Below are 23,120 nucleotides of genomic sequence, written 5' to 3' on the forward strand. Positions count from 1 at the left end.
CAAATGTGGTCACACCAAATATTGATTTAGCTTTTTTATGTTTACTGGACTTTGTATGACATTAAGTGATAAATGAAAATAATTTATGTCATTATTTTTGAAGACATCCTCACTATGCAACATTTTCCACAAGCGCCTAAAACTTTTGCACAGTTCTGTGTATCTTTGAGACTTAATGCAGTTCTTTTAATCAAGTAATTTTCATTGTAATTTCATAAAAAAATATGTTGATTATAGTATCGATACCAAGGTACCGGGGCTGGTATCGATTTGGAGCAACCCTACTCTGGAGTGCTAGTGCTTTCCTTTAACACATGCAAACATGTTATAGGAGGAATTCTGCATCCTGAATGACAAAAGACGAGCAATAATTTACAATTACAGCACAAGCTAAAGGCATACGATCCGTGTCTGCATTTGAAGGAGTGTTTGTGTGTACAGTTGCAAAGCAGACTCTATAAGAGTCAGTCCTTCTTTACAAAAAAGAAAATCCAGCTTGAGTTGGTAGCAGTATTTTGGAACATTGTAGCTGATTTCTAGCTGCTAGACTGCCTTAAACTGGTGGATGGTCTGTTGCTGGTCCAAAGTAGTCTACCAGCTGGCCCTAGCAAAAGACCACCAAATAGAAACTACCAAGTTACCAAGTTCCAAAACACATCTACCAGTTTTATCTTGATATTCCAGCAGGGATGCTAGAACACAATAACAAGCAATAGCAAACCTAGAATAAAACTGCAATGTTATAATACACAAAGTTGTTTTGTATACATCTCATTGTAAATATCTTGATATGTTTTTTTTTTCCATTGTATTTTTTAGTTATTCATTAAATATTCAATAATCAAGTTGTAAGAAACTTGGAATTCAGGATTCTCACCAACTGAAATTGGTGAAGACTCAGATCTGTCTGTCCAGGAAAATCCAAGCAGAAGGGCCCCTGTAAGGCAAAGACGGACGTCCCGCGTCACAAAATGAGAACATGACACTCATCAATCAACCAGGGCATTAATGCAAAGGTATGACTTTTACAACCACACAAATGTTTAAATCTGTCACCCCTCTCCTTCTCTGTCGTTTATTTATTTAGAGTCTGTTTCCTCTATGTTTACAGTGTCAGGTCACTGCCAGGTACAAGCTCAAACATATCTCATATATGCAACACACTGCAGTTTGTTTACTGTGGTTTGAGGTTGAGTTATTGTTGCCATTTGCCGGTGTGTGTGTCTGTATGAAATGACAGACAGGAAAGGTACTAATCTGTTTTTACACTTAGAAATGTATCATGTAATATGTTCCTGTTAAAACATGTACATACGTAACAGGAGGACATGAGGATAAAGGAAGCAAGACTTAATGGAAAACATAATGGAGATTAAAAATTAAGCCAGTAGAGTTGTCAGATATGTTTCATTCAAGTACAAACTACATCCCAGATGTTTCTACTAAATTTACTTAAGCAGAGATAAAAATACAAACTAATGATGACTGACATGCAATAAGAGTATAGAACTATAACATTTATATTAAAATCGCAGATAATTTGATTTTATGAGACATGTTCACATTGAGATCTCTGACGTTTGATTGCACACTTTGGTATCTTGCCAAATCTAAACAGTTAATGACCTTTTGAGATCTCTGAAACTCTAGAAGAGACCAATGAGTGATTACTAGGGTCTAGTAAAAAACTGATTAGCACAAAACTTGAGGCTAATATCTAGGTTTGCTCTCAATTAATGTAATTCATGTTTAGGAGAAACAATTGAGACATTACAATACCTTGTAAGTGGCCGCGACCCAAAATGTTACATAACAACTACCACATACAAAAGGTTCAGGGGCTGATGACCTTGACATCAAATCTCTTATAAAATAGTTTGTTGACATTCCCTGAAGTTTGGGTGAGGAATTGTGCAGTGAGGGCTTCCAGGGTTGGAACACAAGAGCTTTAGGCAAATCTGGTGACAGGACCAAGTGGCATTGATAGGAATCCAGGTGGCCCCGCCACAACATTTTAACACCATGACAGGTTCCTGTCAGGGGTGGTACAACTGGGGCATTTGTCCAGCTATATACAGTCGGGTTTACACTACTATGCCTCAAACAACACCAAAATGGATGAGAAGGGAACATTGCAGGCCCTACAGGGAATGAGGGAGCAAGAAAAGTGTGTTGAAAGGGAGATAGAGAGGGAAAGGGTAAGAAAAAGATAGTTGGTTCAGTGTCTTGTGGTTGTGACACTGGGGTTCTCATTAACAGTGAGGGGGCTTGGGTTTCCCAGCATGGCCCTGGCGCTCCCATTGTCAAGCCAGTCCAGGTGCACTACCATTCACTCTGGAAAAAAGGCAAATTAGCCAGCAAAAACTTCAGGCCCTGTGCAAGCTTGAGACAAGTGAGTCTGTCTCCCTTACTCAGTTGGGGTTTGGGAAAATTTACTGCAAACTGTATGCATGTTTTATTAGCTTTATTAGTTTTTGTCTATCCGTTTTTACAACTACGTACTGTTGATTTCAAAGCTCAGGATTTTAATCCTTCAACAACAAATAGTTTAAACTTCAGCTATCCTACTAAAAAGCTACTGAGGCTCGTCGACCAGCAAGGTCCAAGTTTGGCTTATGAACAGCAAGCTAGACCAACAACTAATCATCATAAATCAGCCTGGAAAAGTATGGAAATTCATGCTGGTCTAAGTTGGTCTTTTCAGCAGGGCAGCTGACAGATTTTGGCAGTTCAGGTGGGAGGTCCCACTTTGTCAAAATGCAACACCTTCCATCACTTACTAAATACTAATTATTATACAGGAGCAGATCAGGGCTTCTATAAATATTCTTCCATGCTTCATCTCTTCTATTCCTCCCCCTTTATCTGCATTCTCACTGTTCCCGCGTTTTCCTGCTGCTGGCTCGCTCGCACAGAGTACTTGCAGGCATACACACACACACACACAACACACACACACACACACACACACACACACCTGCTGTGGGGCCTTGTGGGGAAATGGTTAACACTGCAGCCGTCCCCTGCTGCCTGTGAAAGCCCAGAAAACAATGGAGACATTGTCCAGCCTCAACAAGACTGTGAGCGAGAGGACAATGTGTGTGTGTGTGTGTGTGTGTGTGTGTGTGTGTGTGTGTGCGTGTGTGTGTGTGTGTGTGTGTATAGTGTGCCAATACTTGGTTGTCAGTGTATTCAAATGCCTACACATTGTAACTTTAAAGGAACATCATTAAAATGCTAATTTAAAAGACATCTGTCCATGATAAATCCCAAACAATCAATGAAATTTGATGTAATTTGATTTGAAAGTGATATGAGTTTGATAAATTAATCTACTGTGTGCGCGCACACAGTATCCGTTAACGGTTTAACACGGCACCTGACCTGCACAGTAATTGTACTGGCTTTTCCTTGAGTATGGTTTCCACAGAGTGCACATCCAACTTCTCATTCATATAAAGTTAGTCGTTATATTACTACTTTTAGCCTTCACTGACAGTCTGATGCATAATACACTGCAAACCGGAAAGCCTTTGTGAAAATCATAAGCTCCAATCAGACTGCCAAGGAATTTAATATTTGTTTTTTCTATGCCACTTTTCTAATCTGGGTTCAGCTATTTCAGATAAACCTGCCTCTAAACAATATGGAATAACAAAAAGAAACCATAGTTTGTCACTTTACATGTCAGTTGGCCAGTGGGCAGTTCTTGGCTAGATTTAAGCTGCAAAGTGGACCAGACTTTATGTCAAAAGTCAAAAGTCTGGATAATTGAGAGTATTTACCCCATGAAACACTACATGGGGAAGCTCTATGACAGCCACAGGAACACCAATGGACAGCTGTGCATACACGCAGAGAACGAGAACAGGAAACTGATCCTGGAACGAATGGTTAATGTGTCACAGATGTGGGGAAATCTCCCATCGTCCCAATTGCTTCCCATTGGAGCGCAATGGATTGAACTGGAATAACATATTTGCGTGGAGATTAGCTTTAGGCAGTCCTATACAACTGTGCATATCGTCCTTGAGTTCAGGCTGTGTTCAATGCCAAATACATACTACATGTGTTTGCATTACACCTGTCTGAATTGTCATGTCTATATTACAGTCTATATATATAAAGAAAGGACTGCACAATAACATTGCGGAGATGGCAGTGGGACAAACGGCTGACAGTATTTTTCAGTGATGTGCTCTTTTATGAGTTGTTAACAGGTAATAAATGCATACCAACTGTGTGGGGCTAATAGGCTTTTAAAGGCCTGTGGGGCTATTGAGTTGTTCAAACATCCTGGCACTTCCTTCTATGGGTGTGGACAGACACGATTGTGTCACTTCCTGTGCTTTCTTAAAGGGGCAGTCTAGAAGAGCACCTCTATGGCTACATGTGACTGAATGTAAGAATAGAAGCATGTGAACTGTGTGTGAACTTTTTCTATGGCTACATTTGCAAAGGCAGTGTTTTGGATAGACAAATGTATCAGGTGTGACTCTTGAATTGTCAATATATTAATATATAATATTGTCATATTGTTATAGAAATGTAGACAGGAGCGATACATATACTGTCTGTATGAACAAATAACTGAAGTTAAGCCCCTTTTCTATTCTAGTGATAACAGTGAATAATGTGTGTCACCATCATAACAGTCCCTAAAGTAAATATCAAAGATTGCAACTTCCATTACACCAGGAAGTCTTAAACACAATTGACACTGCGTTATTTAATAAACGAGTCCAATCTAGGAGCAAATTCATCCGTTAAATCTTAATCAAAAGCTTTGGTGCAAAACAGTGACTGAATCTAAACATTTTGGGTGACTGTAGTTACTGGAACATGTACACCCACCGGCCACTTTATTAGTTACATCTGTACATCTACTTATTCATGCAATTATATAATCAGCCAATCATGTGGCAGCAGTGTAATGTATAAAATCATGCATATATGGGTCATAAGCTTCAGTTAACGTTCACATCAACAATCAGAATGAGGAAAAAATGTGATCTTAGTGACTTTGTCCGTGGCATGATTGTTGGTGCCAGAAGGGCTTGTTTGAGTATTTCTGTAACTGCTGATCTGTTGGGATTTTCACGCACAACAAGGAGAGCAGGGTTGCAAGGGTATGAGATTTTCACAGAACGATAATGGTCTCAAAAAACATCAGATTGCAAAAAACTGATTTATTTATTTTTTTTTAACAAATGCTTTATTATAACTGAAACTTTCAAAAAAAATTATGTATTGAAGTATGTGTAAAAAAAAAAGGCTCCCTTTTGAAAATATATAAAATAGAATAAATAAGAAATCTAACAGAATTATAATAATAAACTGAATTATAAATATGATTAAAAATATATATAATATATAACATGTTAAATAACTAAAGAATGTTAGTTTACATGTGAGCATAGTATGTTAAATTAACTACTGAATGAAAAACAACATCAGCTGTGTGAGCTTTAATGTAATGTCCTGTGATTATTAACAATTAATATTAGGTATGTGCACGAGTACTCTAATATTCAAATATTCATTCTGCTATTATTATTTGAAAATTTAGTTTGCTGGCCATATATACACAGGGAGATGCATGTTAAATCCTGAACACACAAAGTAAAACTGGCAGTCATAACAGAATGCACTGGGATCAACACAAGTTGATCACATTTGTTGAGCAAACTGTTCTGTCAGTATGTTCAGATGGACGCCAGAAAAGCGGGTTATTGCAAGAATGTGGCTTACTGTGAGAAAGCTGGGTTCCTGTTTAAATGTACTGGATAAGCATTGTACACTTTAATCTTGTATATGTGCAGCCCATCAAAAAGCAGCGTACAACGTAATCCCCGCAACGCTTCTGTAAACAACAAACATGGCATCCGAGAAAGACTATGCTAGCTGAGGTAAGGGACAGCCGAGTGTTTATGCTTGTCCTGTACGTTAACTGCATCAGTCTACTTCATTAGCGGTTTCTTTTTCTTCGCTTAGCGTGAGCTTAAATGCTTTCATCCTATTCTTTTTTGTTTTCACTTTAAAAAAAAGTACATGATATAAGCTTCTTTTGAATATAATTAGAAGCTTGTTTTTTTTAATGGTGACGCAACATTTATGACAAAAAAAAATATTTTACAATGTCTCTTTCTCATTAATTGCCTTCATTTAAATAATAGAATATTAGAATATACATTTTTTATGAGCTTAAATATTTTAATACCAAATTAATGATGAATGCCCATCCCCTAATTAATATATACTGTAGGTGCGTGACAGCACAGCCAGACTGATCCTGTCTGTACCTTTAACTCAGTGGTTTTCAAATGGTTTTGCTTCAGGACCCAGATTTTACATTGGAAATCAAGTGGCAACCCACCATAATAAAAATTTAACCTGTATTTAATGTATCCTGGGTCGTCAAACATTGAGGCAGATGGGCTACTGCAGCAGAAGACCCCCGAGTACCACTACTGTCAGCATAGAATAGGAAACTGAGTCTGTAGTGGGCATAGGCTCATCAAAACTGGACAGTAGATGATTGGAAAAACATCACCTGGTCTGACAAATCTGGATTTCTGCTGAGATACTCAAATGGTAGGCCCACTGCAGCCTTAGATTTCTGTTCTTGGCTGACAGAAGTGGAATCCAACGTGGTCTTCTGCTGTTCTGGCCCCTCTGCCTCAAGGTTGGACGTGTTGTGCATTCTGTGATGCTATTTTGCTCATTCCAAATTAAGGTGTACAGAGAGGTTTTCTGAATTACAGTAGCCGGTGAGTGTATGTGAACATTATCGTATTTAGTAGAGTCAAACGATTTTGACAAAAAAAATAATCATTTGTATAATATTAACAACCACCACTATTATCATTTATTATTAGTAGTATTATAAAACAGTACCATATTTATGTCATATTTTCTGCATGTGACATAGCTGTGCAGGCCTTTATTTTGGTGGAAGCTTTAATAGGGATGTCCCGATCCGATACCTAGATCGGTATCGCATCGATACTGACGTTTTTAGACGGATCGGGTATCGGTCCGACGAGCCCGACCCAAATCCGATACTCTGTGTTAGTCATGTTCGTTACTGTCAAGCTTAAAAAATGGCATAAAAGAACTGTTAAAGCGGTTCATATGACTAGTGCATTTTATTCAAAGCCACTTGAAGCCACGTGATAGCTCTGTGAATTGCAATAGGCTGTGTTTAATAAGTAAACATATATGTTCTTGCACGCACAGCTTCAGCGCGGTAGTGAATGGTGCTTTTACACACACGCGCGCACGGCTATTTATAGCCTTCACCCGTGCACAATATTTGTGCACTACAAAGGAACATCTCAGATGTAGATGCTCAGCAGTTCGGTTCACATATAATATGGACTTAGAAAGGCACTGGAGGTGCATTTAACCAGAATTTAATTAAGAAGCGAATTAAACTGTGAATAAAAAGGGTGAGGGTTTAAAAGTTAAAGCTGTCACGGGAGACTCACGGAGAGGCAGAGATATGAACTCAGTAGCAGGGTTTATTGAGCAGAGGATTGAAACAGTGATGTAAATATTGTGAGTAAATTCAGTTAAGCAGAGTGGCAAACAGCAGGTAAGTAATATCCAGACAGTGTATAGATATGATGAAAGAGATAACTCAAAACAATTTTATGATACATGCAGGCAATAATGAAGACACATGACTGACATAGTACAAAGTTCTGGAGTCTCAGAAATACTATCGATGAGAACAGGCACAGAGTGAGAAAGTGAGTGTGTGTGTGTGTGTGTGTGTGTGTGTGAGAGAGAGAGAGAGAGAGAGAGAGAGTGAGAGTGTGTGTGTGTGTGTGTGTGTGTGTGTGTGAGCGCGTGCGAAAGCGGGGTATTTATTTATGCAGTCATTGATTAGCCACTAATGATATGCAGGTGCGTGTAATCAGAACTCAGGGAGTGCCAGTATGCTAGTTAATAATAAAGTGTTTCTTAAGCTATACATTTATATTGAAATAATGTGTAGTTAACACATTAACTCTTTACATAGCCTATTAAAGAGTACACCCAATTATTTCCACACAATACTGTAAAGATATTATAAAATGATTATGTAAAAAAACAACACTGTATCGGATCGGGATCAGTATCGGCCAATACTGAAATTTCCGATATCGGAATCGGATCGGAAGTGGAAAATGTTGTATCGGCACATCCCTAAGCTTAAATTTTGGCAATACATTTCTGTTTCTTGTAGAATTGGTAACGACATTGCAATGCAGAGAAATACTCTCATCCAATCTTCTGTCCACAAAAACAGTCATTATGAGGTTATTTTAGATTTGGATATTAACTTTTAGAAGCCAAGCATACTTGGAATTACAAAAATATGCAATAAGTGAGTCAAGAGCGCTGTAAATGTAACGCACTTAGCTCATTAGCCAAACACGTGTTTTGAGTATGTGTTTAGTTAGTTATGTGACTACAGAAAAGCTGCACACATCCCATGCAGACTATTTGTTTATTTAATTAAATCGCAGCCATTGCAATTTGATAATTGCACTACGTCATATCATGATTTCGATTTTATTTCGATGAAGCATTCAGCCCTAGTATTTAGCGCACTAAAAAAGGACTGATAATCGTATTCAGCTGCTGTGACTGAACATAGTCTATGTGAAATACCTGCCTCTTGTGTGCTTCCTCATTCCTCCCTTGCTTGTCTATCCACTTTTTGTTAGAATTGTTTGTTTTCTCTCTTTCTGTCTACCTCATTGCTATGCTGCCCTTTTACGATATCGCCCGTCTCTACCGCTGTCCACCTGTGCGCTTGTATCTCACTCTTATTGCTGATTGTTGGGTCACTTGAACTTAGGCTTATGTTTCTTATCTCACATCCATCTGCGCTCTCTTATCAGTATACTGCAGACAGGAGTCTTCAGAGGTATGGGTCAAGGTGGGAAGGTGTTCTTCCAATTCGACAGGGAAGAGAAACTACTGTTTACGGTACAATTTATTGATAAGGCCTTCAAATATGGCAGCATATAGGCCAGCTTGAGGGAAAAAAACACAGCTCAGGGCATTCCACTGTTATCTATCCCTGACAATACCAACCGTCTTCAGATAGATTTACCATGGGTATGATGCAAACCAAGGAAACATCAATTCAAACACACGTCAGCAGAAGAGAGAAAGAATGGGAAAGGGAGAGTGAGGGGGAAAAGACAGAAGGACAAAGAAAAAATGCAAAGTATATCACGCATAACTTGACTGTCTGTGCCAACCTCTGCATCTGAGCTAATGGGGCCAGGTCTTTATCAAACAAATTGTAGACTATATTAATTAATCATATCCATACACTGCAAAAAATAAATCACATTTTTAATAAGTATCTTTGTCTTGCTTTCCAGTAAAAAAATATTTAAACATGCCTAAAACAAGATACTGCTGATGAGGAAAACTGCGTGAGACGGTAAGATAAAAGACAAAAGTAAAAATTTCTTACATTCAAGATACTATACATTATTATGCATTCTTATTTGCATATCAGGTGCTTTTAGCTTGTTTTCCAGTTAGATAACTTAAAGGTTTAGACTAAGACAAAGTTACTTACTTAGAATATGACTTTTTTGCTGTGGAAATAACTAATTTGATAAATAGATAAACATGTCATATAGAGCACAATGTCCAGCTTTTTCTCTGGTAGTAGGTTTTTAAGGCTGTGTTTTAAAAGGCAATAAGGAAAACTTGTCTGTGCTGATAAGAATTTTATAGACCCATGAGTCAGAAGAATAAAACTTGAGTGCAGTATTTACCTGAATCTGTTCTTAAAAACCACCTACATGTTAAATGGTTTGGAGCAGAAGGGCAATTATTTTCTCTTTTCTTAAAATAAGTGCAAGACGTCTATCTAAACCCCACATTCAAGTACAAAAATACTGTAGCCTACTACTTGGACAGTAGAAGCATTGCTTAACTCTTTAGTAGAACTGCCTCTTCACTTCAGGCCTGGCTACAATAGCCAAATCTTTTGTACTAAATATAACAGGCAGGTATCTGTATTAAGTAAACCCAAGATATCCTTATTTCCTATACCTTCATTAACATTATTTGATAATTTCATAAGACAAATGCCTGTGCAGGCAAGATGAGAAATCAATTTTTTTGGACTGTTTGGACTGAAAAGAAAGACTTTAAATTTAAAGTTCTTATATCTGTGAAATATTTATTTTGCCAACTTTCAGGAGTATGATACAGCATATAGATTTACCCAAAGCTAACAGACATGTACACCAAACCAAAAAAAAGTACAACTATTAAAATTGAGTCCAGTATCTTCACCACAAAAACAAACTGTGTTTATATCTGGATTCTATGGATTATTCACTTGTTTTCCTAAACTTGAACTTGGAAGTACTCAAAAAGTTCCAAAATCAAATTTGGTGTATTGTCCAATGTAGTAAATCAATATTGTGTTTTTTTTTAACATGGTAACATTAATTCAGTACAGCCGTGTCGCTAACCTTGAAACGCTTATCGTTTGTAGATTTTAAATGAGTGTTGAATTTAGAGATAATTACGAGGATGAGAAGGCAGTTTCAGATCCACGTTATAAAACTGCACAATAAACACGCATCTCTACTCCAGACACTTGTTCCCTGCACAAGGGAAGGATTGCTGAATCATTTCTGTCTCCACCATAAGACAGACTTGCCCTCTGCCACATTTGACTGCAGAAGAGGGCAGTGAAGTTGCATGTGCCATCCAAGCGAAACTCGGATGCTCAAAACTATTCTCTTGAGGTACACCAAAATATCTGAAGCCACATTACAGACCAACATTACAAAGTACTCACTCAAAGATCTCAATAGTAAATTCCATGAAAATCAATTCTACATTGAGTATTTTTTACAATCATTAGTTAATTGAACATCCAATCATCATCTGTGGCTTTGGAGAGGAGTGTAAGTTCCCAAAAGAGCCAAACAATACAGGATGATATCATGGTCTGTGCTGTAAAACAAAGAGCTATGCAAGTATAATGACTCATTGGTGGTACTTACAACGATGTGTGCTGGAGAGGGTGACCTGGCATCTTTAAGTGCTTGTCTACTCTGAAGACTTCCTGCTTGAACATCTAGCAGTGGCCATTTCATCTGTAGATACTGAATGGCATAAAGAAAAATAAATGGAGAAAAACAAAAGAAAAACATGTTAACAATGCAGAAAACAAAGGGAAACACAACCTAAAATATTTTAAAAAATGACTGTGTGACACAGAAAGTAAAAGTAAACAAAAAAGAAATTATGTCAAAAAAGATCCAGAATTGAATGATGCATGAAGATTTTTGAACGCAGTCTTATGTATGACGTAAACTCGACAGGCACATTTTGAACCACATACAAATGCATTTAGATGAATACGTTCATTATTATTATTAATTTAAACTGCAAAGCCTATATATAATTATAATTCTTTAAAACCTTTTGCTCACACAAATAAATTACAAAAATATTAAATGGGCATAGGCCCAATATACAACGCATTCACACACAGAGCTGTAGATTAAGGTCAGACTTTACCTATCCAGTTAACTGGAAGCCAGCATATTAAAATAAATTCCCCTTTCCGCCTCTAATATCTCTATTTTCACTCCCAGCCATGAACCCTGACATGGACCCTTGCTGATGAACATCACATGTCTGTCCTTACCCACGGACTCCAGGATCTGCTTAGCAGGCCCCTCCTATAGTTCCACCCTCTGTGCCTGAGTGACCTCTTCCTCCTCATATAGAGATCACATGCTGGGGCCCATTACAAACCTGCTGTTACTGTCCAAAACTGCTTTATCTAATGTCCTTAGTCTATTAGCCCACAGCAAGTGAACTTGACCTCTGAACCTTTAACCTGTTTCCAAATAGGCTTGGAGACAACTTCCTGATATTTAGTGTGTGACCTGGTCTCAGGGTTCCCTCACTAACTGATTCATGGGTGTCCTATGAGAAGAAGTATGAGGGTCCACACACTCCTCACACTTGAAGTGTGGCTGTTGCATTAGTGGAATTACCCAGGTCAGGGGTTAACTGGGCCCTGATTGCTGTTATTATGGGAAACATAAACAGCAACAAACACTGAGGTAAAAAAGTGACCTTTGAAAACCGTTGCTCTGCTCACTAAAACAAACAGTAAATTCAAATAACCATTCAAACAACCTATGCTGCTAAATAGGGGTGTTCAGTGGATTTGCATGTGGGCTTGGCTAATGGCAAAACATAAAATTATAGAAATTTAAGGTGAATGGGAAAGACAGACAGACAGGCAGACAGGTAGAAAGATATAGATAGAAGAGGAGGAAGATAGAAGAGAATGAAAGGAATAAAAAGATTGAATGGAAAGAAAGAAAAAAGAAAGAATGAATGAATGAATGAATGAATGAATGAATGAAAGAAAGGTGGGGTAGACAGAAGCTGGGGCTCATTTCTTAACCTTGGGTCAATGTTGGATGCAGTCTTAAGCCCATAACACGAAAAATTAATTTTGAGTACACTGGCACATTTTTTAGGCCTAATGCATGCAGTGCTATACTTCATCAGATCCCCAAAAGAAAACTTCTGACAAGTCAGTCTGCCTTGTAACTTGGCCTCTGATGCATCTAGGACATCAACCACTGGGCTCCAATTCAAGCCCAAAAAATTGGCCCAAGTGAACCACGAATCAGAATCTTATCATTTCATCTCTGTCTCTGGCCAGAGCCTACCAAATCACAGACAACCTTTCAGCTCCTAATATCTGTCTTCCTCTATCCAATCAAACTGCTTCATGACTTCTCTTCCTACAGCCTATTGCTGGAGTTTGTTTGAGATTTCACTTTTCTTTTGAGGATACTCGAAGCTCTACTTTCCCAAAGACAGTTTCTTATGAGGATATTCCAAGCTCTACTTTCCCAAAGACAGAAAAAGCAGGAGCGAAAGAAAGAAAGTTGCCTGATTCTATATGTTACTGTAGTTGTATGCATGTGCATGTGTGTTTTAAAGAACAGCTATATATCAGAGGTAATTGATGGTGGGTTCACACAGGGTGCAGTCCTGAGGTTCTGCCTTGAGGGACTTTTTGACTCCTACCCCAGCCTTAGCTTTAATGTACCCACCTATAACTAGCCGGATAATTAGAGACTGAAGCCTACTATTGGCAGGATTATGGGAATGCCAAATTTCGAGGAAGCTATTGGGACCAGCTCAATTTACTTACAAATTCTAAGAAGTGTTATTTCAAGTTTGTTTTGCATGAGTAATGTTAAGATAATGTGTGTGATGTTCCTAAATAAGTCCTGGATATTATAGGATAGGATAAGATGGGATGGTACTTTGTTATTGTGTTTATGCGCTGACAGTGGCAGGCCAAGGGCCAGGTGACATCCTGTTCTCCGGCGCTGTGGCATTTTCTTCTGAGGGGTGAAAGGTGACACTTTTGCCAATGTTGGTGCTGAAAGTTGAGTGCACATACTCTGGAATATCCACTTCAGACTGCTATTGCAAATGTTCCCTTAGCCTAATCCATCCCGCAGGTTTTACAAGCATGCCAAGGAAGGCTGAGCCTAGCCCACTGCCAAAATCCCAGCAGCACTCTCTCACTGCCCAACCCCCTCTACTCTGCCTGGCCAGCTGATGGACGTGCCACTTGAGTTTGAGAAGGCTACTACCTCTGACCTCCCCCTGCTTCTGCTCCTTCTTCTAAAAACTCTCTAGCTAGGAGCACCCCTCCACATAACTTAAGTGCTATTTCTTTGTGACAAATTGCTCTGGAGCTCTGAAGAACTCAGTTCCCTCCCCCCACTTGCAGGGGGAGTCTTCACACATACACAGAGTGCACACTCTGTCCTGGAGCCACAACAGTAGGGGCTCCCTCTGCCGCCCCACCCTTTAACAACCCTCCAAGCCCTGCCTCGACTTCTCCTGCCTGGCTTCGGCACAGCTACAATAGGAATGAATGACTCAATTGTCTCTGATGAAGTGAAAGACAAGGGAGTCCTCTACATCCTCGAAAATAGATGAACTCTCCCTCTGTCCTTCTATTGCCTGGATACTTCTAGGAGAAAGAGAGAAAGGGAGCAAGAAAATAAGAAGCTAGAGAGAGAAAACACTAAAGAACACGTGGTGCTGAATCGTATTTTCTGGTAAAATATTTTCACCTTAACTTCATCATAGTTTTTAACCTGACTTTTACAGAAATTATTCATTCCTAATGTAAAAACATCTTGTAAAAAAAAAAAAACATAAATCCACTTTCAGTTCCCACTTATATTCTTATTCCTGCAGCAAAAGTCATGTAGATCAACGTCATTGTATTCTGGAAGGATTCGAAATGGTAAGTAAATTAGAGCAAAAACTGAATGATAACTCAAGCAAAATAAAAAGCTTGTCCATTTTGTTTTTGGATTGAAAGCAGAGGCATTTTCCACAATGAGACAAATCAGCTGCCTATATGCCAGAGAGGCTTGGAATGTGGGTATATTCCCAACAGTCCGGTGTCCAGCCACATATACACACTGCCACTAGAGATGCTCAACCAGGCCTGAAACATCCCAGACCATCTGTGTCCAGTGGGGCAAGCAAATACATATCTACAACCACATAAGACACATGCAGCCAAACACATGCTGAGCTAACATCACTGCTGACCTAACCATGTTAGATTCTCCTAATTGTTTTCTGTCTTCTCTATCATCATCTCTATCAATTAAAGTGGCAAAAAAGGCTAAATGGACAAAACAATTCAAATTAAAACATTGATGAGAATCTTAACTGAGTGTGTTTGAAAGGTTTTCCAATATGCTTGTTACGGAGTTCAGACAGAGAACAACACGCTTGAATTAGACTTGCAAGAAATACCACTCCCATATAACAAGCAACAAAAAAAGCCCTTTGTTTTTTTCACAGGTGCTGATGCACAGGCAATGCGTGGATACATACAGACCCATGCTTAATACACTCACACTCTCAAGAGAAGTTTTTGGGGGAAAGGACATAATAATGATCCAGACAGGCTCTTTGAAATTCACTGATCCAAAGAGAAGGGATCTGCCCATCTGTGAGACTCCTATCTCTAGAGAGGTAGAGAGAGAATGAGAGAGAGAAAGAGAGAGAGAGAAAGTGTGTGTGTGTGTGTGTGTGTCTGTCTGTGTATGTTTGCAAGAAACATTCAAATAACCTTCATATCCACATGAAAGCATGTTAGAGGAGGAGGCTGTGGGTGGAGGAGGTGGAAGAGGAGGAGGAGTACCTCAAGACTAGATGAAACTGAAAGTTAGTCTACACGAAGGCTCTTCACACTTGCTTAGTTCTTCTAATACACATTTTATAAGTAAATAAAGGAAAAAAAGAGAAAAGAACACCCCACCAGCTCAGATAGCCAGAGGCATTCTGCAACCAGGAAAATAAAGCTGGAATGTGGGCAGGCCTGGGGTTTGTGTGCCCCGGGGCAGGAGAGGGTCCGCAGGGCCTGTATTTACTCCAAAGCTGGAACCGCTGGGGGGTTCTCAGCACTCTGACAGCACAGAGCTAGAGCCCCCAGCCTGATCTTCTCCATCCCCTTCACCTCTCCCCTTGGCCCTCTTCACTCCCCTCTCATATAAACTCCCTCTGACACTTTTCTAACAGACTGCCTCTAAAACTGATCTTTCATGCAGCTTTGCAAGCAGCTTTGGAAACTTAGGCCCGAAACATACTGTATGAACATTGTTGCTTCTAGCCAAACAAGCTCAATTTCATACGTTGCATTCCGAAAGTGTATCAAATCGCAATTCATAAAGCAAAGCAAGTACGCTTGACATTCTCAGTGTTGCTGCAAGAGGCGATATAGCGGAAGCTGGCTGAATAATAACACTTACAATTTACTGGCACAGACATTTAAAGTTAACTCTGTTGCTTCCCTGTATCCTGAGGTCCTGCCATTGTTATGCAAGAATGCATGTTAAGTATCTACACTGGTCAAGCGTTCATTTAGAGTATGTTTCTGGCCTTACAGAGGCAAGTTTTCACCTCTCCCTTTTTCTATAAGAGACAGACTGAGAAAGAAAAAACAAACCAGTTCTTAGCCAAAACTTCAGACAAGATTTCTTCCCAATTTTGTATTATCTAATCCAAAGTGGATGCCAGGCTGTACTTCAAACATGGTAGCACAAGAAGTGTGTGGTCGTGCTTATGTTCTGTTTGCATAGCAGGTGTTGGTTCATGTATTAGTCAAAAAATAGCTGATTTACCTGAAACGTTCAGACCGTGTTAGGGAAAACTTCGGTCTGCACATACTTTGGAGAAGAAAGACCATAAAGAAGTTCTGCCAAGCCTCAAAGCCAGACTAGCTCATTAAGAGCAGCACACCTCCTTTCTTGACAAGGCAGTAAAACAAACAAACAGTCTCTCGTGGAGACAGCTGGAGAGGTTGGCATGGTTTCTCTGTCAAAGTCCATAGAGGCTGACATAGTATTTGTTGACTCCACACCAGAGAAACACTGCTTAAATTCCCATGGGGGTCATTTTCATTATCAATATTTTCATCAAGCAGGACAAAGTAATTTTTTTTGTATGTCTAGACTTCATCATTATTTTACCCAGGGTCAAATAAAATGTAGGCTTAAGAATATGAATTATGCAGAGTGAAATTTGACCAGTCCATCCATCCATCTTCAACCGCTTATCCGAAGTCGGGTCGCGGGGGCAGCTGCTCCAGCAGGGGGCCCCAAACTTCCCTATCCCGAGCCACATTAACCAGCTCTGACTGGGCGACCCCGAGGTGTTCCCAGGCCAGTGTGGAGATGTAATCTCTCCACCTAGTCCTGGGTCTTCCCCGAGGCCTCCTCCCAGCTGGACGTGCCTGAAACACCTCCCTAGGGAGGCGGCCAGGGGGCATCCTTACCAGATGCCCAAACCACCTCAACTGACTCCTTTCAACGCAAAGAAGCAGCGGCTCTACTCCGAGCTCCTCACGGATGACTGAGCTCCTCACCCTATCTCTAAGGGAGAAGCCCGCCACCCTTCTGAGGAAGCCCATTTCGGCCGCTTGTACTCGCGACCTAGTTCTTTCGGTCATGACCCAACCTTCATGACCATAGGTGAGGGTAGGAACAAAAATTGACCGGTAGATCGAGAGCTTTGCCTTTCGGCTCAGCTCCCTTTTCGTGACAACGGTGCGATAGAGCGAGTGCAATACCGCCCCCGCTGCCCCGATTCTCCTGCCAACCTCCCGCTCCATTGTCCCCTCACTCGTGAACAAGACCCCGAGGTACTTGAACTCCTTCACTTGGGGCAAAACCTCATTCCCTACCTGGAGTACGCACTCCATCGGTTTCCTGCTGAGAACCATGGCCTCAGATTTAGAGGTGCTAATCCTCATCCCAGCTGCTTCACACTCGACTGCCAAGCGATCCAGTGAGAGCCGAAGGTCACGGACCGATGATGACATGAAGACAACATCATCTGCAAAAAGCAGCGATGAGATCCCCAGCCCACCGAACCGCACACCTTCCCCACCCGACTACGCCTCGATATCCTGTCCATGAATATCACAAACAGGATTGGTGACAAAGCAGCCTTGGCGGAGACCAACCCCACATGGAATGAACTCTACTTTGTGCGAGGACCGGACACAGCCCTCGCTTTGGACGTACAGGGATTGGATCGCCCTAAGAAGGACCCCCCACCCCGTACTCCGCAGCACCTCCCACAGTCTCTCCGGGGACCCGGTCATACGCCTTCTCCAGATCCACAAAACACATGTAGACCGGATGGGCATACTCCCAGGCCCCCTCCAGGATCCTTGCGAGAGTAAAGATCTGGTCCGTCGTTCCACGGCCAGGACGAAAACCGCATTGTTCCTCTTCAATCTGAAATTTGACCAGTTATCCTTCCTAATTACCAAAAAGGCAGAGGTAAGAGCTGCCATAGTAGGAATGCTATTTAATGCTTGTGCGTTGCTGACGAAATTATTTGGCAGAGTATGCTGCCTTAAGTTGTCATTTTCACAAAATGTGGGGTACATGACCTTAGAAATGTAAAGTTTATATGCTCCTGCTTCTTCCTTTTCTTCCTCTCGTTCTCTCTCTCTCACTTCTGGGTTATTATGGGCCCCATAAGAGCGCTCCATTAATAGCTCCGCAGGCTCTAGTCTTCGTGGCTGGTGTCTCCTCCTGCAGGGCCCATAATGAGACATATAGAAAGCTAAGGCCTTGCAACACACTTTCTAGCGCTGCAAACTTACACAGCCTGCAGTGTTTCCACACTAAGAGAGGTCACATTCCTGCCCTGTGGAATCTCATACATTGACCTACTTACCAGCTACGGTAACTAGAGTCAAGGCACAGGGCTTAGCACAAGGTGTGCCTGCTCATAGGTCCTGCAACATTGTTAACACTGGGTTGGCATGGAGTTTGGACTTTGGAGCTCAGACTCAAACAGATACACACACAAACACTCTCTCTGGTGTGGCTCACCTTTACTGTACAGCTGGGGGTCACCCCTGGCCACCATGAGGGGGTAATTACCACACTAGTGCACACTCTCAAGTTCAAAATGAAGACTACTTTTACCTCCTGCAGCAACAACAATCTTCAAATGGGTCTCAACACACATACAAAACCCTGAAGCACTTCAAACTCCATATACATATTATTTGGTCTCCGGGTGTATCACCATTATCTACCTTAAAATTCAGAGTGCTTGCAGGACAAGATGTGTCTATGAGGGACACCCATCAGATTTCACCCCACAACACAAACCCTAACCATACTCAAGTAATACTCAAACACATTCACCATACCACAAATACATTCGGTAGTTCTGTATAGACCAATCCTGATCTATAAAACAAATAAACTCGAAACGGCAGGTTAAAAAAAGGTTTATGCTCTACTCTTTCTTTCATTGGTGTGATGTTTCAGACACATATAATAAATATCATTAGGTAGTTGTATTTGTGCTCTTTACATGCCATTCTATATATCAAATAAAGTCTATATATTTATTTCACTAGCAATCGACTGATGGTTACTGGTATAAAGTACTAAGACAGTAACAATGCTAACAACCTGTCCGTGAGCTCAAGACTGCATTCAAGGACAAGGCTGTTTTTTGTTTTTTTTGCTCTCAAATAAATAAATAAAGGACTGGTTAATAGAGCTCATTAAAATGGAGGAGGTAAGGATGACAATAAGATCCAGGGAAGGTCACGTGGGTGGGTGCTGTGGGTGAATCACTGTGGGTGATGGTGAAACCCCTCTCTTCTCCTGTTCTGCACCCCACGAAGAGCACCCTTCACCTCAAAATAAACTGTAGTAATGACCCAGCCCTCTGCAACCCCCCGAAAAATCCTTATGCACACACGTAACCCCTCCTCCACCTCTCTATTAATTACTGCAGACATCCATCCACAAACAGTGGCAACAGACACCATCACACGCAGCAATTACTGCTGAATCTTTAATGCACTCTTTAACCAACTCCATGCGGCTATGTGCCTCACTTGAGCAAACCCCAGTCCTGTCTTCCCGAACCCTAAACGGGGGTTGTGGGGAGCATTGGCACAGTGAATAAGCAAAAATAAAAGTAAAAACCATCTGTGTTTTAGCTCTAGTCAACTTTGCCAATATAAAAAGCTCCCAAAAGTAAGCGGAAAAATCTTTTCAGGTGAATGACTTTACCATGATCCTCTCACTAATGATTGGCTCATTTCTGCTTAGATCAGCTGGGTCTGTTTCTCTCTGTATGTGTGTGCATGTGTGAGAGACATGGATGATTAGAGTTACATGTGTAGCTGGATGCAGCTTGGAGTAATGCAGGATAAGAGCGGAAACTAATCTCTAGACTTAGCTAAACAGTGACACATGCCAGACATATAAAAGCCTGATCACAGAACATGCTAAGAGGTCTATTTATTGGAAAACCAATGTTGTCACTTGGGTAGTTGACGCATGACATAAATTTTTTATATCAAATGTCAAGAATTTAAGATTCATATAAATGTATTAGTGAAACTGTAGCCTATTTTTAGGTGCTGTTATTGATCACCATTTCTTTTTAGTTTTCACCATTTTTAATAAGTACAAATATTCCAGGTAGAATCTCTACTATATGAGTTAGTAAAAACGACATTATGTCACATGGCAAGTATTTGTTGTCAACTAGCCACAATACAATTCATGCAACTTTTGCTCAATGTGGACATGTAAATAATTAAAATCTGACAAATTAAAGTGAGTAACATGTAAATGAAAGAGTACAGTAAAATGAGCCTTGTTAGGCTTTAACAGACAATAACATTTCAATAATTGCATGAATTTAATGAGTGGGCTGTTTCATAGTAATCGTGTGCTGAAATCTCTTCCTATATCAGACTCTGAACATCTTCTCTCAGAAATTGATGTGTGCTTCAGCTCCATTTCAAATGCACCATGCATGCATGGCTGCAAAACATGGACATGCAGATTTATATGGTGTTAAGGTCAGATTTATTTTTTTGCAGATTTGTTCCATAGGTTAACATAGACTGTGAAAAAAAATGCCTTGGCTACTAACTGTGTGTTTTTGTCAGCTGAGGGAGGGAAGCAGTACAGGGGAAAAAAAAAGAAGGAGGGGGTGAGCCCTCAGCCAGGCCATCAAGTTGAACATTGAACTTCACAGTAGTAGCTGCCTTTCTATGCCTCTCCTTTTGATGTTACCTCCAAAGCAAGGGATCAAAGGCTTGGAGTGTGGCGTGGGGAAGTCCCAGGCTCTTAGCCTGGCAGCCCGTAATATATGCAAAAGTCTATGCCAAAGAGAGAGAGAGATAGATAGAGAGAGAGAGAGAGAGTAATTGGGAATGAAAGCTAGAGACAAAAGGCTTGCATGGAATGTGGCTAAATAGTGTGCTTTGCTTTAACGAACTCTATGGTGATGCAATCAATCCTTTCTGGGTATTTTACAGTGAAGCATTGAAAACATTATGATATACTCACATAAATATACAGTAACAGTAAACTGTGCGACTCAAGTAACTGGCCATATTAAAGGCTGTCCTATACACAAATACACACTTATACGCACATTAGAACATAAAGACAGCCATATAGACACAGAAATACTCAGCTCTGCAAAAAACAAACCATTACTTGACATTTTTGCACACACACAAATGCATAAATATAGGTCTACATGTGCACACACACCCTTTCCCCAGGGCGATAGGATTAAGAGGTCTGTCTGGCTGACAGCGAGCCCTTCCTTCCCACGTACCCTGTCAATCCTCTCCTTCCCTCGCTGCTGCTTGGCCCCTTGGCCCTGCTCTACTAGCCAGGGAGGACACACCTGAACTTGACATCGATCTGCCTGATCTTTACCAAACACCACACACACGAAATCTTGAACGTTTTCATATGCACAAGACACTGTGGGAAAAGCCTATTAACTGCCCAATATTGGGTTATTTTTAGATTTTTCACATCAGCTGATAACTCACTGGCCTGAAGCCCAAACATCAGAGTTTAAAATTCCTCTTTAAATATTTGAGTGTGTTTTGAAAAAATATTCGGTGAAGATGAAAATATTTTTTAATAAATGTTGTGTACATATGAATATATAATTGTATTTCAAATGTATATTTTAATTTATATTATATATCGTATATGATACAAATAAATTATTGATGATATATCCAAGTATATGAGTATTATATCAGCCTCTGATATAATGCATCAGCATCGTGTATCGAAAAACATACAGTACTGTGCAAAGGTTTTAGGCACTTAAGGTGTTTCACAAAAGCATGTGTCTTAAGATGGTTATTTATATCTTCAGCTTTAGTGTGTCAATAGGAAATATATATGTTAGACTCCCAAAAATTACTTTTGCAAATAGAAAAGATTAGAAGATATGAACAGGGCACTCTGCAAGAGATGGCATTGCCCCCACAGAGCATTGAGTCAGTCTGAGATTACATAAAGAGAAAGAAGCAATTGAGACAGCCTAAATAGATAGAAGAACTGTGGTGAATTCTCCAAGAAGCTTAGAACATCCTATCAGCCAACAACCATGAAAAACTGTGACCAGGTGTACCTAGGAGAACTGGGGCTGTTTTAAAGTCAAAGGTGGTCACACCAAATATTGATTTTAGCCTTTTTATGTTTACTGGAATTTATATGATGTTAACTGATAAATGAAAACGATTTGCAACACACTATGCAACATTTTTCACAAGCGTCTAATACGTTTTCATAGTACTGTATACTACGAGCTAACTAGGGCTGGGCAAAAAAATTAATTGTATTGTTTTTTAAAATGTGGTCGATTCAATATCGATTCAAAAAAGCCATGAATAGATATTTTACTGTATTTATTTCTGCATTCATTTAACAAAAGATACTACTGATACTACTAATCCTTTTATTAACAGTCTTCTCCTCTACATGTCACTCTCTTATTTATCTTGTGCAAAGTTACAACGGAAAGTGTTTAACTTTGTAATGTAATTCCAATGTACTTATGTCATTTTTAAAGATATACAAATCTGAAAGAGAAGCTGCATGTTGCATCTGCACATGACCGTATTTTCAAGACCCTTCCTGTTATCTCTGACGAGGACCGCGAAGACACATTTACAAGATCGATCCATGAGAGTCACTCTGAAACAAGTTAAGACACCTGATGTAAGTTGTATAAAGTTTTAAAACTAAACGAAATGTAAACAAAACAAATCTTACATTTTTGCTATGTTTATCAGTTATTCCACAAGCAAAGCTCAGACTGTCATTTATAGACAATTTGGACATTGACAGATAACATACTGTGTAAATTGCACAGAAATATAGTAAATTATGGTAAATTAAATTACACCCATTTTCTGTATGGTAGAAATGGGCAACACGATTTAATTCCATTTTGAGTAATTTACATTTTCCTTGTTTCTATCAGCAGCAAGGACCTGATAGTGCTGGTATTGGAGGCAGTACACCTGTACAAGAAAAAAAATCCCTTGGAGATGACCCCTCCCCACCAAAGAGGTCAAAAGTACCCTGTACAATGCTGGATGTGTGTGTGTGTGTGTGTGTGTGTGTGTGTGTGTGTGTGTGTGTGTGTGTGTGTGTGTGTGTGTGTGTGTGTGTGTGTCCTGGTAAGGCAGG

At 40.0% G+C, this 23,120-nt stretch overlaps 1 protein-coding gene across 26 annotated transcripts in view; it reads right to left on the bottom strand.

The window, feature by feature from the left end:
- Positions 1–23,120, bottom strand: part of LOC127626740 (transcription factor 7-like 2) — a 104,630-nt gene that overhangs the window by 63,580 nt on the left and 17,930 nt on the right. For 17 of the 26 annotated variants that reach the window (XR_007968489.1, XR_007968488.1, XM_052102720.1 and 14 more), the window contains exons 4-5: positions 11,040–11,141; positions 878–937 (exon numbers count right to left, since the gene is read on the bottom strand). Coding sequence is in view for 24 of the 26 variants with exons in the window: in XM_052102720.1 (XP_051958680.1) it covers positions 878–937; positions 11,040–11,141 (162 nt within the window). In the remaining 2 variants the exon portion in view is untranslated. The remainder of the gene's footprint in view (positions 1–877; positions 938–11,039; positions 11,142–23,120) is intronic. The other 9 variants (XM_052102730.1, XM_052102734.1, XM_052102736.1 and 6 more) reach the window with 1 other exon arrangement.

The sequence above is a fragment of the Xyrauchen texanus genome, chromosome 33 (genome assembly GCF_025860055.1).
Source record: "Xyrauchen texanus isolate HMW12.3.18 chromosome 33, RBS_HiC_50CHRs, whole genome shotgun sequence".
NCBI classification, from domain to species: Eukaryota; Metazoa; Chordata; class Actinopteri; order Cypriniformes; family Catostomidae; genus Xyrauchen; species Xyrauchen texanus.